The sequence below is a fragment of the Alligator sinensis genome, unplaced genomic scaffold (genome assembly GCF_000455745.1).
Source record: "Alligator sinensis unplaced genomic scaffold, ASM45574v1 scaffold1002_1, whole genome shotgun sequence".
Taxonomy (NCBI): Eukaryota; Metazoa; Chordata; order Crocodylia; family Alligatoridae; genus Alligator; species Alligator sinensis.
The window spans coordinates 511,969-526,754 of record NW_005842710.1 but is presented as its reverse complement, the minus strand read 5'-3'; the positions used below and the strand labels follow the sequence as shown (position 1 = coordinate 526,754).

Below are 14,786 nucleotides of genomic sequence, written 5' to 3'. Positions count from 1 at the left end.
GTCCTCTATTGCATGCCCCCCCAACCTGGTTGAAAGGTCTCCTATGCCAACTGCCTGCCCTGACATAGTCAAAAAGCCCCCTCCCCATACTAGGAGCCCTCCCTCACCTGACTGTAGGGCTCCATGGCGCCACCCTGTAGGAAGGCACCGACCTCCTCCTGGACGAGGTTCTCCTGGCCCTCCTTTCCGCTCAGCTCCACCACATGCAAGGAGCGCTGAGCAGCAAGGCCCTGCAGGAGCTGTGGGCGCTGGAAGGTGAAGGCCAGTGTGGGCGGCACCCCGACCTGTGCCCGTGCATCCAGCAGCTGGCGTGTCAGCAGCTTGTCCTCCAGCAGGCGGGCCAGCTCCCCCGAGCCCCCCGTGGGACAGTCCAGGTCACGGGCCAGCTCCCCTGCTGATTGCTCGTGCTCTTTGCAGGGCCCGAAGGAGCCCGTGAAGTAGGTGACACGGCGCGGGGGCGAGAACTCTTCCAGGAATGTGCGCCCACCCTGCTCGAAGGAGATGGCTTTGGAGACCAGCAGGGATGACTCCCCAGGGCGCAATAACGACGGCACCTTGGAGAGCCAGCAGGGGGACAGGCACAGCAGCATGCTACCTGGTGGAGCAGGCAGATGGGCAGTGTTATATCACCATTCAGCCACCATGACATCACCAAACACCACTAACATTCACTTCCCCCCTCCTCCCCAGCACATGGATGCATCCCACTTCACAAACTAGACAGGTACTGGCTTGATTTCTGCTAGAGACTAAATGGGGAACCAGCTGCTGGCAATGTCCCAATGTGGGGTTAGGGGGAGATGGGAAGTGCATTTAGATGGGGGGCTCTCCCCTGGCCCCTCTGCCCCAGGGCAGCGCTACGGAGCACTATGCTATTGCCAGAGGCACCATCTTACCCAGACACAAAGCAGTTCCTTCTTGCCCTCAGACAGCCCACACGGGCAGCCCTGTTCCAGCACAGTCACATTTCAATCCCTTTATTGCACCTAAGCTGTGCTTAGGCACCATGTTCTGTCCCAGCCCTCCTCCTCTCTGCTTTCTGCATGCTGTTGCTGCAGGATGGTGATATCAGCAGCTGATTCCACCCTAGAGGTGGCTGCATTGCCTGTTAGGCACTTGCATAAAAGCCCTTGGAGTCAGGCCAGGCCCTCGCTCACTGATTAATCCGATTAATCGCCTGGTTGGGTTTCCCAGCTGAGCTCCTGGCCAGGCCAAGGCTTTCTGTCCTGCTGCTAGAAGGGCAAAGGAATTGGACACAGGAAGGACTCAGCCTGGGGCCAAAGGAAACTGGAGCTGCTGGGCTTCAGTTACCTACAGCCAGGCCCTGGAGCCAGGCGGGGAGAGTGCCAGGAGCGCGAACAACTGCTGTGCAGAGAGACAGACAGCCCCCACACCCGGGCCTGGCTCAAGCCTGCCAGCTCTGAGACCTGAAGGGGACAAGGTCATGCTGGGGGACACACTCCAGTCTCTGCAGCTGCTCGAGGCCAGGCAAGGATGATGGAGGAGCAACCCCACATCCACCCACACTACAGCAGAGCCAAAGAGGCTGGCATGTCAATCAGCAAAGCCAGACTTGGGCATCCCTACACTGTCCCTGCCCCACTCCTCTAGCAGCCCATCCCCCTCTGCCCTGCCCATTTCCCTCTAGTCTCTCCTCCCACACCCCTATCCACCTGCTCCTCCTCCAGCCCATGTCCCCAGATACCAACTCATGCCTTTCCACCTCTGCCCGTCCCCATCTTCCCCCACCAGCCAATGCCTCTCCTCACCCTTTCACCCTCTGGCCCTTCAGGGAGGGAGTCTGTGCAGCCCCCACTCCAGGCTGAGACCAGGAGTTCCCAGCCACTCTCCAGGTGCTGCCTCACACCCCCAACCAGGGCTGGTGGGGGCCAGAAGCAGGAGAGAGTCTTGTACTTGCCTAATGGAATGAGGCCCCTCAAGACACAATCCCATCCCACATGAAGATCTCCTCCCTCCCCTCTGCAGAATGGAAAATCCTGAAACAGGACACAAAGGAAACAGGTGCCAATGCCAAGGCTTAAAGCCACAGAGCTTGAACAGCAGGAAGGGGGCCAGGGCAGGGAGGTGGGGAAGAGGCTCCTCTCCTAGCAGAGAGGGCTGCTCATCTGCAGGGAAACTTTTTACATAAGGGAGAGATTTGAGAGTTCATAAAAACCATTTCAGGGGGCAAGGGGGAACCTGGGCTCCTCTGAGGCCTGAAGCCCAGACAGTTTCCTCATGCTCTGGTGTACTGAGGCAGGGAGAGATGTGTGGGGGCTCCAGCATGCTCTAGAGTGGCACATTACTTGGGCCAGGGAGAGTACAGGGAGATACGATGCTTGAGGCCTGAGTCCCTGGGCTCCTACTGCCCCCCAACCCCAGAGGTGGGCTGTAAATCAGAGTGCCCACAGCAGCCTGGCAAGTGCCCAGCAGGGAGAGCCCTACCAGGGCTAGGTGCCCCACCCCAAGGACCTCTCCTAGACTCCCTCCTCCAGTCCCACTCACACCAATGCACCCCCAAGTGTCCTCTGCAAGGCCCCACAAGCCCTCCCTCCTCCTGCTCCCCCTTTCCCTATCATATTCACACTTCCTATTCCCTACTCCTGCCCCCTACCAGAAGCACTGATCATCCCTACCCCTCACTAGGGTCTTAGACTTCCTCCCTCCTTCATCAATGCCCCATATTCCTGTCCCAGTCATCTGCCTCCCCAACTGGCTCTTGTGATGCTCCTCTTGTTCTTGCCTCCTTTCTCCTCACTCGGCCTTTAAGACCAGCTGCATCCTTCTTCCTGCCCCATGGTCTGGGTGCCAGCAAGTCAGGGAGGGAAGCGGGGTCATGGACTGCAGAGGACAAACAGACCCCCCTGTTCCCAATGGCATGCTGAGTTCCCCAGCTGTGCTCCCCCCACCCTCTCACATACACTTCAGTCTGTGGCAGCAATGGCAAGGGGAATCATTCTCAGTCCTGGCAACCCCTGGGCTTAAGCACATTCAGTTGCCCTGTGAGGAAGGAGCATGGTAAGTGCAGATGGAATGGAGCTGCTGAATTTAGTCCCTCTTGAGGCCATGCAGGAGTTTGAGGCTTGTAAATTGGCTGATGTGGGGCAGGTTTTCACCAGGATGCCTAAGGATGAGTTCCTGGCAGCAGGGCAACCCCATTGCCACCTTGCAAGCCTCTGCTGCAGCACAGAAAGACATGGGAACTCCTGACTAAAACAGTCAGACCTATTTGCTATGCCCATGGGATGGTGGAGTAGGCCTACCAGGAAAACTATTAAGCTTCCCTTGATTACCAGGAGGCCGTGAGATGCATACCACCTGATTACTGAGGACAGCAAATGAAAAAACAGGGATGGGAATGAAGGTCACAGGGTGATGAGAGCTCCAAGGGGGGACACCAAGCAAAGAAGACTGGCCAGCACCCAGGGCCTCTCAAACGTATCCAAGCCAGTGGACACCATCCAGTGAAACTCTGCCTGGAGACATGTGCAAAGGAGTGCCAGGAAGACAGTTTCATAGGATGCCTGCATATGAGCCTGAAGGCTGCTCTGATGTGCTGTAATTACAGCATGTCAGCGCAGACTTAATTAATTAAGTCTGCTGAAGTGTGGTAATTACTGCACTCCAGCCAGCCTCCATGTCTCGTGTATCAGCATCCCTGCGCTTCAGAATGGTGTCGGGGCACTTTAACTAAAGCTAGTTCAATGAGCTTTAGATAAAGCACCCCCGCCACCATTTTGAAGCACAGGGATGTGGATATACCAGATGCTCCAGGAACTTTCATTAGAGCCACTCTAATTAAAATGCTCCCCACCCCTGGAGCACATGTGAAAATTCCCATATAGTCACCCAGGTTGCCCTGGCCAGGGTCATCTCCCTGTTCTGGTAGATGGAGAGTTTCACCAGAGGCAGGAGGAGCTGAAATAGTCAGAAGAATGCTGTGAACAATGATCCTTCCAGTCTCATTGTCGGAATAGGGCACAGATGACTTCTGATTAAACTTCCCCCTTGCTTGATTAAATTTTTTACATTACAGGCCCTTGGTGGCATCTACTCTATCTGTAACAAAAACTCTTGCAAAAGCACAGCAGCAGGTGTTAGTTCAGAGTTTACAGGCATCTCTCAGGTTCCAATATCTGTCTTTAAGCATGTTCTTACCCTAAACCCTTCCCCCACTCCAACCCAACCTCTTACCCCAACCCCCTTGCCAGCCCTAACTTGGCCCTTCAAGATGGGCCACCCTCAATGGGTAATGATCTATTATACCCTGCTACCTCATCCAGCCTTCACTCCACTACTTACAGCTGTCTGCCAACACCCAGGTTTAGCTAGGGACAAGTCAGAGGTTAATGGTTAGAGCAGATGCACTATTTCTCAACTTAAGCATTTGAGGGTTAGCTTCCCTAAAGCTTTCCACTTCCCTATTACAATGCTGGAAAATCAACACTATGATGTTCTAATAATGTTTCAGTCAACAGTATCTATTAAATGTACATTCAGAGCAAGAGACATTGTGAGCCAGATTTTATTCAACTTATTAAGTGAATAAGGTGATTTAGGATCACATTTAGATATCTATTCCACCCCATTTCAGTCCCTGCTAAACTATTAGTAAAAAAGATCGGTAGGTCTCCCTCCTCCTGTATTGAGTCATAGTCTTAAGGGTAAGATGACAGTGTGTTATAAAAGTAGTTGCATGAATGGATCTTCAGGGACTTGAACAGGGTGGAATAGAATTGCACTTAGGTTCTTAAGTCAAAATCACATGGCTAATAGGCAGAACAGGATCTAGCTCTTTTGTTTTTCTTGTAACCTGGGAATTTCCTCCTTTATTTATTTTGTATTTTATGAAAGAAAAAAACGACCCCTTGGGTGTCATTTCTGCTTCTTCCTTGTTGGCCATGAGTGCTGATTACGTGTCTAGGGAATGTGGTAATGGGGAAGGAAAATGTAGCACCCTTTTTAATTGGATGTATGGATGGGGGGTGTGCAAGGGCCAACAGGCCACACACATACACATGCACATATGTTTTGGTGAAAAAGAGAAATAAAATTGGTTTATAAGATTTGCTGACTGGATGCAAGAGGAGGGGGATTGAGGGGCATCTTCTGCCCCCTTGCTGTCCAGAGGGTGGGGTATAATGAGGGGCTGTACAGACACCAGGTCAGCAGACAATTAGAGGGAGCTATCTGGTGTGGAGAAGCATGTTATTGGCTCTGCTCCAACCCTGTTTTCAACAGAGACCCAGTGCTCTCTCAGCCCTCGTGTGGCCTCCTGCCACAGGGGAACGGTCCGCTCTCTCTGCCTCCCCACTGCCCTATGGAGCCCTCAGGCACTATAAGCTCTGGATCCTCTTGGCTCCAGCTGGCCTAACAGAGGCTCAGAGCCAAAGGACATGCTCCGGCTGCCCTTGGCCTGCATGTTAATCCACCTCAGCAAATAGTCCCCCTGGCTGCTCAGAGCAAGGGCAGAAGAAATAGTGGCTGCCTCCTGTTGTAAGGACCCCCCACTAACCACCCTATTAACTCAGTCTCTTGCTGAAGAAAGCAGGGCAGAGAAGTGACGAGAGTGCTTTCTAATAGTCTTCTTCCCTCTCACTGTCCAGAGAGCAGCACATACCAAGCTGGGGATCTAGTAAAACCATTCGGATCTGGTTCCCATCTGAGTCAGTCCAGCAGCTTTAAGTGAGTCCAAGCCAAGGGCTTGGCAACAAAGAGAGCCCCACCAAGGACACCCTGGCTCTGTCTTGAGGTGGCTACAGCCAAGCCAGTCCTGGGAACTGGGGAGTATGGGATGCTGAACCTCATGCCCCCTTCATCAGGATAGGGCCAGAGAATGGAGAGTACTGTCCCCAGCACACAGGCAGGGGTGGCGAGGCACAAGGCCCTAGCACACTGACCCAGCACCCACCTGGGCACTGGGAGCCACCCTCCAGTAGGACAGACAGGTACGAGGTGGGGGACCCTAGGATGCAGATGGTCACTTCCGTGGAGCTGAACCCTAGGACAGACAGGAAAGGGGTTAACACATGAGCCCTGCATGAGCCAGGAACCCCCCCCCCCCCCAGCCACACCCTACCCTCAGCCTTGCCCACCCTGCCTTCCCACTCCCCACCTGTTCAATCCCCAGCCCTGGCTACCCTGCCACAGCATCCAGACCTGTTTTCCCTTCCCTTAGCCTTAAACCAGCCCCACCCCGTCTCTGCCTGGCATCTGGTCATATATAATAGTACTGGAGGACACCCTGATACCCACCACACATCCTTCCCTAGCAAGGACCCTGCCCCATCCCTGCCCTAGGAGGAACATAGAAAGAGCTCTCTGCAGGGCAGCCCTGAGTACCCGGGGTACAGTGGAGGAGCTGTGGAGCCCCAGAGGATGGGGTGGAGGCATGCACCTGTACGCGGCTCCTTGGTGCGGTCAATGGTCTCAGGCAGCCCCTCCTGCTGGAGCGTGCCCTGCAGCAGGTCATAGTAGTAGGCAGTGCAGGCACGAGCATGGCTGTCCTCTGGTGAGATCTTGCAATCCAGGGACACATCCTGCCGCCAGTGCGGGCGCAGAGAGCCAATGGATGGCAGAGGCCCCTGCTCAGCCCAATCCAGTTCCTTCAGGATTAGGGGCTGGTCCACATTGATCTGGTCCAGAGACAGCTGTATCCAAGGGGTTGGGAGAAAGATGGATGCCCTGACCACTCAGAAAGCAAGAGATCTGTTGATCTGGAGGGGGATGGGGGCGTGTGGAGGGGGGAGTTCATGCCTTGGGGTGTGGGGATCTGAGAGTGCAGTCCTCCATTGCTGATGCCCCGGGGCACAGGTCCTGCTGGGCTGGGAGGGTCTGCATAGGATCCAGACTGGGGCGGAGGGGGGAGGGGAGTGGGGGAAGGTGCCAGCAGGCCCAGCTCATGGCACAGGGGTCAGGGATTGGGCACGTGTAGGTTTAAACAAAGAGGCTGTTCTGCAGAGGGGTCACGTGGGGCGGGCACTAAGCTGCTTGGAGCAAGCTCATAAATAGATCACACTCTGGAGTCATGCAATTTTAGGGGAGGCAAGGCAGGGCTGGGGGGAGTGCAGTGGGAGGAGTGACAGACTGTTCTGCCTTGTGTTGCAGAACTCCCCTCTTCCCCACCCTACAGCCCATCCAATGCTTTGAGACAGCTGTGGCCAGCCAGGATCCCACTGTGAGCTCCCCATGGCAGTGCCCCATTGGCACTATTGCTAGGAGAGAGCCAGCTGGTCATGGCCAACTGAAGAAGATGCCCAAGGGACTGGGGAATCACCTTCCCCCTGTAGGGGGAGGGAGGATCTCTTGAAGGGGGAGGAAGGGAAAAAGAGTGGGTCAGACTCACCATCCTGCCAGTGAAGAGGCTGCAAGAGGAAAGAGCGAGAGATTCTGGTTACAGGTTTCAATGGAGAGCATGATCTGTCCTTTCCTCTACACTCACCCATGCGGGGCATCAGTGGTGTTTGGCTCCCTCCCTCCCTACTCAGTCACTGAGTGCCTTCATGGGGCTTAGCTATCCCTGCTGGGTGTGCTTGGGTGGCATCAATGCATGGCATCCCAAGCTTCTCCAGATCAGGAGTAGGCCAAGGGTAGGGTTAATCCCAGTTCCCCAAGTGCCAGCCAGCACAGTCCTAATACACCCTAGTTCTAGCAGCAGCCCTCCTTACTCCATGGATATGGGGCTCCCTGCCTTGAGAGACACAGTGCAGAGAAGCCAGATGGGGACACAGGGAGCACAGCCCCCATGCCCTGCAGTACAGGGGACCCAGGAGTCCAAGGCTGAAGGGGCAGCAGCTTCACACCCTCCTGCACAGGCATCATTCCCCTGGCAGCAGCACTGCACTAGGGATTTATAGGGTGTGAGCTCCAGGACATGGCCCACACCCCCTGGGACCAGGCTCCTCTCCAACAGAGATGAGGGAACCAGTGCAATGGTACACCTGTGCGGGAGGAAGGTTAAACCCAATACCATCAATGGCAGGAGCATGGAGTAAGGAGGGCTGCACCTAGAACCACTTGCCCTTCTCTCTGCTAGCTGTCTAAGCAGTGCCACTAATGCCCTCAGCAATGCCCTCCCTCCATGAACAAAGACAGTTACCATCAGTCCCACAATGGATGGAGAACAGAGACACAAGGCCACAGAGAATATCAGTGACAGGCAGACAGACAAACTAGGAGTCCTGGCTTCCAACCCCACTTGTATATATATATATATATATATATATATATATACACACACACACACACACACACACATATTGGAAAATGTTTCGGGTTCCAGGTCAAATCAAGCAGATCAGTTCCGAATCCTTTTGACTGAGCAAAACTCAATCATCCAAACACCATATGTGGCACTGCAACAGGAAAGTATCCTCTACCCCAGACTTTTCAGCCTGGGGCTTCAGATACTTCCAAATCCATCAGCAGACATCCTGTGTGCAGGCCCAAGCCTGGAGGCTTGGGGTTCACATGCCCCCGAGTCTCACTTGCCCTCAGCCAACAGCCACAGGAGCAAGCTAGGGAGGAGCCCCCCATTTCCATAAAGTAGGTGTGTAGCCGATAGCCGAGATCCTCCAACTGGAAGCTGGCCAGTGGAAAGCTAATTACAAAGACTCTTGTAAGGTGTCCTGCTGTCCACAGTGCTTTTGGACAGGTGTGCACCCTCCACTACTCAATGCCATTAAAATCCATTTTGGCTTGGGTATCAGACCAGTGCATATATACTTGATCTTAGCTTACAAAATGCCAATCCTTTTTTTTTAAAGAGAATTTTTCATGTTCCAATCCAAATCAGTCAAATCAATTCCAAATTCGTGAGTCAGTCAAGAACCTTAAGTGGCCCTACTACCGGCAAACATCCTCCCCACCACCGGGGGCTTCAGAAATTTCTAAATCCATTGGTGGGCATCCTACATGCAGGCCCAATTCCAGAGGCTTAAGGTTCAGCTGCCCCCGAGTTTTGCTTCCCTTCAGCCATAAGGCTCCCAGAGGCAAGCTAGGTTGGAGACTCCCATTTTCAAAAAGTAGGCGTAAGGTCAAGATCTTCCCACTCAAGCAGCAAGTGGAAGGTTAACTGTACATTACATCCATGGGTACTACCCCATGCCAGAAAAACGGCCATCCCTGGGGGTGACTAGGAAAACCACCTTAGTGGTCACGGTGTTTCCCCTGCCAGGTAAGAGGCCAACCTACTGTTTCAATCCACCACATCCCACTCCCTTCCTCACGGTTGAGAACAGGACTCAAGAGTCATGGCTCCCACCCCCCACTTCCCTCCCAAAGCTGGAAATGGAACTCAGGAGTATCGGGCCTTTGTCCCCAAGCCCTCCCCGCCCTCCAGCAAGGCAGGAGTAGCACCTGCTCCCTCTCAACTTCTTCTGTATCAGCAGTGGGGATCAGCTAGGATCTGTCCCAGTCCATTTCCACACAGGATCCTCAAAGGCCCCTAAGCCCCAGCTCCTTTTCATCCTCTCCTTCCTGCCTCTGTAGAGCTGTGGAACAGCCCACTGCCACACCCCAGAGTCAGCTGCATTTTGGCTTTGGAGGAAGAATCCTCTCTATATGTACAGCAGCGGGGCTCCACATCACAGTGCCAGGGGAGAGACCCTTGTCATCTGTACACTGCATCTGAATAGTAAGGTGGGGGAGGGCACAGGCTGGGCATCCATGTGGCACTGATGAAGGGAGCTGGTCACAAGGTGTTCCATGTGCAGGACTGAAGTGACCCTGTCCCCAGTGATGGGATTAGCAGGGACATACAGCTCAGCTCTGGTGGGGCGTGGTGTGGGGAAAAAAAAATCTTGTTAATGGACACCTCTTCCCTGTCCTCCCTGCCCCTCCTCTCCCCTCCCTTCCCTCCCTGTATCCGACTGTTTGGCTCCTTTCTGTCCAAAGAAAAAGGCTAGACGAGGCTGGAGGGTGGACGGCATGTGGGGCAAGGCACATTGCCACACTTCCCCATGGACCCAACCAGAACAGGAAGTGGGAAGGATGCAGACAGATGGGTTCTGGGCTCCCCAGACCGGCCCTGAGCTCACAGCAATGGGATTTTTGGCCTGTTGCCTGTGGTGACCCTGCCCTCCACATCCCTGCCTTTCTCACTGTCCCCACCATGCTCCATGCCCTGTTATGCCCCACCTCCAAAGCCCTTGCCACCAGCAGAACCCCAGTGACTGGTTTCAACCCCACCCTGTACTTGATACCCATACCCTCCACACACATACACTGGGCAGGGGCCTGGCAGGGTGGCCTGGGACCCAAGCCCAGCTTGGTTGCCTCAAGGCAAGACCCCAGTGCCACGCTTCTTGGGCAGGGAGTGAGGACAGAATGAGAATCCTGAAGGACCTCAGCTTGCTTGCAAGATGGCTATCCGCTCCCCGTAGGCACCAAGCTGCTTTGGGGTAACTACTGTGATCATCAATGCTGTGGCTGGCACTCCAGGGATTGGCAAGGTGTGGAGAGAGGAATGGTATACTGCCATGGAGATGCCAATCATGGAGAGCTAGGGGAGTCTGAACAGGAAAGCACCCTCAAAAAAGGGAACCTTTGCCAGCCTGGTTGAGAGGAATGAGGGAGGGCAACACGATATGGCCCAGAGTACCCAGGGCTGCAGGATAGGTCAGACCTCAGCTCATCTGTGGGCTGTGTATGGGGTCTAGAGCAAGGGGCCCTGTTCCCTGCCTGGGTCCTAGGAGGACCCTGCATCTGGAAGGGGGTGGTCCCCAGCTAAGACTTGTTCACCATAGCCCATGGGCCCAACCCCTCATGGGGGTAAAGCCAAATCAGCAACCACTTGGCCTTCCTAATCAACTGCCCCTTGAACATGTTGCAAAAGAGCTCCAGCCTCACATCACTCCCTTCCCTCACCATGCAGAGCAAGCCTACAGCTTCTATGGCCCCCTGAGGGGGTGTTCACGTCACACTTCGACAAGGGCAAATGGAAGCCCCCTCCCCTCCCAGCCGAGGCTGTGGGGGTGTCAGCAGAAGTCAGCCTTTAGTGACTGCCTGATCTGGGATCGAAGGGAGCGGGGAAGAAATGACAGAAGCGAGGGATGGCTTTAGGCTCCAGTGCTGAGGCAGGACACATGGCCTCCATTCCCACTCTGCCACTGAGTTCCCACATGGCCATGGGCACTCCACCCAGCCTCAGTCCCCCACCTGCCGCCTGGGGATAATGTCCCTACCTTTGGTGCAGTTGTCTGAGTAGCTTCTTCAGGGTGGGGGGGATCTGTCTCTCGCTCTTGCACCCGCACCGCACCCAGAACCAGGAGGCCGGATCTCAGTTCCTCTGGGTCTGTGTCACAGCCAGTACAATGGGGCCCCGAGATGGGAGAGGACCTGTAGGTGCCACACGACACCAACAACCAACCAGACAGTCAGCGACCCAGAGCAGCTTTTGGGCTGTTCTTCAGAGAACAGCTGAATCTGGGGACCAAGCTGGCATTGACATGTTATTTAAGGAGCCCCCAGTTTGGAACTGGAAGTTAAGGTTTTCCTAGGCAGGCAGGAATTCACTTCAGAACAGCCCAACATGAGGTACACGGTAAAGTCATTGACTTCAAAGCAAACACACTGTCATCACCACCCACCTCTGAGCTGGGGGCTGAAGCCAGGTCCAGGACCTGGCCTCCCTTTAGGATTATAAAGGCTGTCAAAATTCATAGATTCATAGATGTTAGGGTCAGAAGGGACCTCAGTAGGTCTTCGAGGCTGACCCCCTGCCCTGGGCAGGAAAGAGCAGTGGGGTCAGATGACCCCAGCTACATGCTTGTCCAGTCTCCTCTTGAACCCCGCCAGGGTAGGGGAGAGCACCACCTCCCTTGGAAGCCCATTCCAGAGCCTGGCAACCCTAACCATGAAGAAGTTCTTTCTAATGTCCAACCTAAATCTGTTCTCTGTAACTTTGTGGCCATTGTTCCGTGTTATTCCAAGGAGTGCCTGGGCAGGATGAACCAAGGCAGCACCTCCCAAGGAGAAGGGTGTGTGAAGATCTAATCGCTAATCAGGAACAGCCTCAAAGGACAAACAGGCAGACAGACAGACCCATCTCAAGTGCCCCCTCCAGTTTCATGGAGAAGGGACATGTGTATTTCCAGCTGTTAATGTGACCCAGAAAAAAAAAATCCCCACAAGTGACCCAAGTATATGGGTACTCCCAGCATCAGGCAGGAGACAGCAGCTCTCCACCTTGCCGAACTTCCCAGGCACTTCACTGGGTGCCACCTGAGTTGCTTAATAGTCAACTGTTTGCTGCTGATCAGAGGGTCCAAGAAAGCATGTCAGTGATTCTCAACCAGGTTGCCATGGAGTACCTTTCAAAGGTGCCATGAGGTGCCACGCAGCGTTAGCATTGCTAGGTGTGTGCAAAAATGATTCACAAGATAAACCCAAAGATTTCAGATAGGACGCTCTAGTATCAAAAACATTCTGCCCCGCTGTGATCTTTCTGAGCTCTTTGCAACAGAAGAATTACTCTATTATTTTACTGTAGTCAGAAAACAAGTGAAAACTAACAGCCAGCATTGTCTGAGAGGTGCCTTGAGTTTCATGAGGGGTGCCTCAAGTCTGTAAAGGTTGAGAACCACTGGTATATTTGATGGGTTTGCACCAAAGGCAGATGAGGTGGAAATCTCAAAGAGCACATAGCAGAATTGTGGGGCCTTCCTCACAGGAGTGCATCCTCAGCATCTGAAGAATGCTGGTTCAAGTGGTGGGAGTGGTTAAAACAGGTTGATTTCCACCCACCACAGCTCTCTGCTCCTTCCAGCCCCCATTCTGGGCTCCCTAAGCTCCCATTTTGCCCCCACTGGCCTTTGAGGGTTTTCTGTCACTCTTAGCTACATGGGGACCGGAGCATAGGAGTTACAGGTTACAATGATACATCATCCCAGTTGTGGTTTTTTCTTGCAGTTGACACAGATGAAGTCACTCAATGACCTCACTGTGCTGCCTGCCAGTAAGTAGCCTCCTCTGGGCAGCAACTGTGCATGTGTGCATGCATGCAGGGGCAAGCAACACATACAGCAAGCACACAGGGCACACAGGTGTGCACCCAGCAGGCAGGAGAGCCACCCACCCCCATGTCCCTGTGACCCCCATGTACACATGCCACTGAAGTTCATCAGAGGGGGACACCAGCCCCAAATGAACAGCAGTAAGGGCATCAAATCAGGCAGTGCTGTGGCATGGGGACAACAAGGGGCTGGATCTCCAGCAGATGTAAAATTGCTGGAAAAGAAATCCAGCAGAAATCAGAAATCCAGCAGATGTAAATTGCTTCCAAGGAAGCAATGCGGATTTGCTCCAGCCACAACACTGAGCCATAGCATGGGCAGCAAAACTACCTGTCAGCACTGACTGCTGGGAAGCCTGGCTCATGGGCTCCAGTGAACCCAGGATAATTTATATCCGCCAGGGACCTGTTCTCCACAGGACTCAGCCTAGTCTTCCCAGTGGAACAGTCCCAGTCTCCCCCCACACTCCCCTTGGCTGTGCCACCAGGGACATGGCAGGGGTTGGTAGTGTCTCCAACCAGAACAGGGGGCCTGGCCTGTGTAATGACTGCTCTGGGTCCTGGTGACAGAGGCCAGGGTATCCCTGCCCCCTTTCCCCCACACCCAGCTCTGCAGAGCTGCCAGCCAGCACCTCTCTGAGCTTACTGTTCTCAGCTGCCCCCAGCAGCCAGCCCCAGCCCAGGCAGGCACAGCTGCTCGCGGCAGGGCCAGACCCCTACCTGCAGGCCAGGGGCTTGGGCCTTCCTTACCAGCTGGGACCAGCCTGGGGACAGAGAGATGCACTCATTGTCACAGCCATTAGCTGGGGATCGCTCTGACTCACTTATACACCACATAGGTACACACAGGCACACCCTTGCAGACACACCTCCACGTCTGCCCTGGTGACAAACCGCCACAACCATCCAGCAACATGCATGTCCCTGGGGACAGATGTCCCCACAAACACATGCATGCAATGCACACTCGCATGCAACACGCACCCAGACTGCACACACACACACGTCTTTAAAAATACACCCAGCACATACACTTGTATGATGACAAACAAACCACCACAGTGGCACACTCAGATTCATACACACACACCTGTGACCACACAAAGGTGCAGAGTCCATGCAGGAAACCACATGCCCAAGGACACACACATGCACACACTCCTTGCACACAGGAATACATACCTCAACAATGTGTGTCCAGTAACACCTACACCCAGGAACGTACAGAGGGACACACATCTTCACTGACACACATACAACCCTTGCACACCCCCATCCAGTAGGACACACAAATGTATGCCAAGAATGCACACCTCTCTCTTGAGCACACACTTGTAGAACACCCCCCCAGCATGCACACACACCCTCCTCTCACACCCCCAATCCATTGGGGCACACACACAAGTATACACCTCCCTTGCACACCCTTGTCCAATGGGACACACACTTCTAGCACACCATACCGAGCATGCTCACCCCACTTGCACACCCTTATCTGGTGGGACACACACCTCACACCCTTGCCCCCATCCAATGGCACACAAACATGCACCAAGTATATATACACACCCAGGTCCAGTGACACACACACACCATCTTCACACACCCAGGTCCAGTAATAAATGCACACCCCCCCCAGCATGCACACACCACCTTCACACACCCAGGTCCAGTAGTGAATGCACACACACACATGCACACAAGCATGCACACACACCACCTTCACACACACAGGTCCAGTAGCAAATGCGGGCACACACACACACACACACAC

The 14,786-nt window shown here is 54.1% G+C and overlaps 1 protein-coding gene across 2 annotated transcripts in view; it reads right to left on the bottom strand.

Annotated features, from left to right (window-relative positions):
* Positions 1-13,761, bottom strand: part of CARNS1 (carnosine synthase 1) — a 25,325-nt gene extending 11,564 nt beyond the window's left edge. The window contains exons 1-5 of one of the 2 annotated variants that reach the window (XM_006034176.2): positions 13,733-13,761; positions 7,346-7,364; positions 6,398-6,650; positions 5,912-6,001; positions 108-595 (exon numbers count right to left, since the gene is read on the bottom strand). In XM_006034176.2, coding sequence (XP_006034238.1) covers positions 108-595; positions 5,912-6,001; positions 6,398-6,650; positions 7,346-7,348 — 834 coding nt within the window. In that variant the 5' untranslated portion in view covers positions 7,349-7,364; positions 13,733-13,761. Of the gene's footprint in view, positions 1-107; positions 596-5,911; positions 6,002-6,397; positions 6,651-7,345; positions 7,365-11,183; positions 11,338-13,732 lie in introns of those variants that run through there. The other variant, XM_014524934.2, reaches the window with a different exon arrangement.
* Positions 13,762-14,786: the final 1,025 nt, after the last annotated feature.